This window comes from Coregonus lavaretus (assembly GCF_964263955.1).
Source record: "Coregonus lavaretus genome assembly, contig: HAP1_SCAFFOLD_1522, whole genome shotgun sequence".
Taxonomy (NCBI): Eukaryota; Metazoa; Chordata; class Actinopteri; order Salmoniformes; family Salmonidae; genus Coregonus; species Coregonus lavaretus.
The window spans coordinates 21,918-25,018 of record NW_028161760.1 but is presented as its reverse complement, the minus strand read 5'-3'; the positions used below and the strand labels follow the sequence as shown (position 1 = coordinate 25,018).

The 3,101-nt window shown below is 50.3% G+C and overlaps 1 protein-coding gene across 1 annotated transcript; it reads right to left on the bottom strand.

Moving 5' to 3' along the window:
- Window positions 1-272: 272 nt before the first annotated feature.
- Window positions 273-2,620, bottom strand: LOC311120134 (zinc finger protein 16-like; the record flags this gene model as incomplete). The annotated part of the gene is made up of 3 exons (XM_084194752.1): window positions 273-985; window positions 1,412-1,630; window positions 1,873-2,620. The coding sequence occupies 3 exons, from the start codon at window positions 2,618-2,620 to the stop codon at window positions 273-275; spliced, it is 1,680 nt and encodes a 559-aa protein (XP_084050878.1).
- Window positions 2,621-3,101: the final 481 nt, after the last annotated feature.

Below are 3,101 nucleotides of genomic sequence, written 5' to 3'. Positions count from 1 at the left end.
TATAAATTAAATATATTATTATTAGATCAGTGATTACTTCAAGGAAGGGAGCCGAAGAGGGAATTATGTGCTTTTAAGTATTTGAACGAGTCCATGGCTTTCATTAGGATGCCCTTTGACCTCTTCTTCATCATGGCACAGTCTCCCTCCCTTTTAAGTCCATATGAGGCTTGTCTTTTAGACTCAGACAATGTTCCTGCCTCAGTGAACAGCATATCAATAGGCTTATGTTAGCCAGCCTAGCTTCAAGGTAACGGCGTAGATTGTCACTGTCACTGTGTGGGGGTGCAGCGGTGGCTCTTGTAGGTGCCCAGGTGGCGGAAACTCCTCCCACACTGCTGGCAGCAGTAGGGCGTGGCACCACTGTGAATCCTCTGGTGGGTGTACAGGTTACCCAGTTCCTTGAAGCGCCGCCCACACTGCTGGCACGCGTAGGGACTCTCCCCCGTATGTACCCGCTGGTGTCTCTTTAAGCCGGAGAGTACCGGGAAGCCCTTCCCACACTGGGGGCAGGGGAAGGGGCTCTGACCTCCGTTGTGCCCCAGCCGGTGACTCTTCAATCGGGCAGCGTGCCGGAACTTCTCCCCACACTCTGGGCATATGAAGGGCTTCTCCCCCGTGTGAATGCGCTGGTGCTGCCGCAGGTTTCCCAGGTAGTTAAAATGGCGGCCGCAGTCTCCGCACTCGTAACCCCCTTCCACTTTCTTCTCCCTCGTCCCTACTCCTCCTCCTCCTCCTCCTCTTGCTAGGCCCATCCCCCTAGCTCCAGCCCCAATGCTCCTTCCTTCAAGCCCCGTCAAGCCCCGCTTGGAGTCACTGCTACCCTCTCCTAGAGTGAGGGGAGCAATGGAGGTGGACTGCAGGGCGCTGTGGGTGCCGGTGGTGTCGCCGTGTATCAGTTTGAGGTGCTCCTCCAGGAACAAGGAGTCGGGGCAGAAGGTTCCACACAGAGGGCAGAGGTATGTGTGGGAGGGAAACTGCTGACCTGTGAACAGAGTAGACAAATGTAATGATTATGGTTATTGCACTCTGTCCTCTAGTTCATCAGCATGCAATAGGAGCATACAGCCGACGACAATAAGGATTGGTCAGAAGGCTGCAAAAAATAACTAAAACAATAATCAAAATGTATGGTGCAAAGAAATGTGAAGATGATAGATCAAAAATGAACGATGTAAAGCAGGGTTCTTCAATTCCGGTCCTGGAGGGCCGAAACACCTCTGTTTTTCATCCTCTCCTTCTAATCAGGGGCTAATTCAGACCTGGGACACCAGGTGAGTGCAATTAACTACCAGGTAGAAATAAAAAACAGAAGTGTTTCGGCCCTCCAGGACCGGAATTGAAGAACCCTGATGTAAAGGATGTTTACGTGTGCCAACTACGACGTCTTCCATCTCCTCTCTTCACTCACCTGGTTCTAGTCGATCCACATGGTCCTCCAAAGAACTGTCCCCCTCCCCTCCGGGAGAGCCCTGGGGGTGCAGGGGAAAGTTGGGGGTGTGGCTGTCATGGGAGAGAGGCACTGGGGGATACTCCAATCCAACATCCCCTTCTTCTTTTGACTCATCACACTCTTCAACATCTTCCTCATCTGGTGTTGTGGCACTCTCAGATTTTGGCTCCCTCATACCTCAGAAAACAAACATATGGTTTGTGTTTAATCATGCCCTTTTATAGAAAAGTACAGTGGTCCTATACAGCCTCTTTACATAGAGACACATGCAATGCTGCAGGACTGGATAACATCAGCATATATTCCAAAATTCGTCCCTACTCCATTGCCAATGTTAATCCTACAAGTGATTGATTAGTACAGTGAGTGATTGATGAGGTTAGTGATTAATTGGTGCAGTGAATTTTTTATGAGGTTACCTTTCAAATCCGACGTGTACTCCACCCCAGTAATCCACTCATAGTCGTGGATCCGCTTGCTTCCAGATGGTAGCGACATGTCGAATATGTCATCCGTGGCCGAGTCCGATTCCCCGTCCCCAGGTCCCGCGCCAGGGATGCCACTGTCCGGCCACAGGTGGTTGAGGGAGTGCGGCTGGGGGTCGTTGCGGCTGTCCCTGTCGCTACCAGACGAAGGATTGCTCGGGTCGCTGTCTGCTTCAGCACCCCGTGAATTCTTATCTTTCATCAGATAGTCGCAAATGGCATTGATGTTTTCTTTCTTTACGCCAGGCATGGCTGGTTTGGCTTTCTTGTGGTCGTTGTTGTTGTGCTTGCTGCCTGAATGGAAGTCTGATTTCCTGAATACAGATGACGCCTCGGTGGTCATTCCGCCAGGATACGGGTCCCTACCGTCTATTTGCACCTCTAGCCTTGCTTTTAGGACTTCGATTTCGTCCGTTTTCTCCCGAAGCTCCATTTTCAGGACCCGTATCCTGACGCTGACCATTTTCCTGATTTCGGACAACGCCGTCTCGAGCACCACTGTTATGTTTCTCCCAAGGTGTTCGGTGATGTCGCTCACCGAGCAGAGAAGCTCCTCGTCGGGCTCGAATTCCAAGAAATCATCATCGGGTCGCGCTGCAGACACCGGCGTGTCCATGAATGCGTTTTGAGGGTCGGGAGAAAGGCTTGTTTCGGTAAAACAGTGGTTTCTTTCGCGGCTCATATCTTTGGAAGCCCTAGCTAACAGGCTAGCTACTGTGTTCTGGAGATGCTGAAAGACATCCAGTAATGCACCACAGAGAACAGATTCAAGTGCAGATTTCTGTGCAAACGGGTGGTTGATTTGAGAAGTAGCGCCACCCTCCATGCACTCCACGAACTACCATGCTTCACGCCTCGATCAAACCGACAGGATTATTGCGCAAAATGGTACGCAGCATCATCTGGATATGTGTGCAACAAAAATTCAACATTCATCTTCTGCTACCATTTCTGTCAAGCAATGTACACATACAGTTTGATGCATACGTTCGATAAATCCAACGTACGCACCACAATGCAACTGCCTCAAACGCAGCGTTCCATTTGAAATGAATGTACTTCTGGTGTACCACAATGCCAAAAGGCTGTCGAAGTGATCGAGGCGTTAGTCTTTTGTTGTTGTATTTTCTTCGAGCCTGCAGCAGGGGTCAGAATTGACCAAA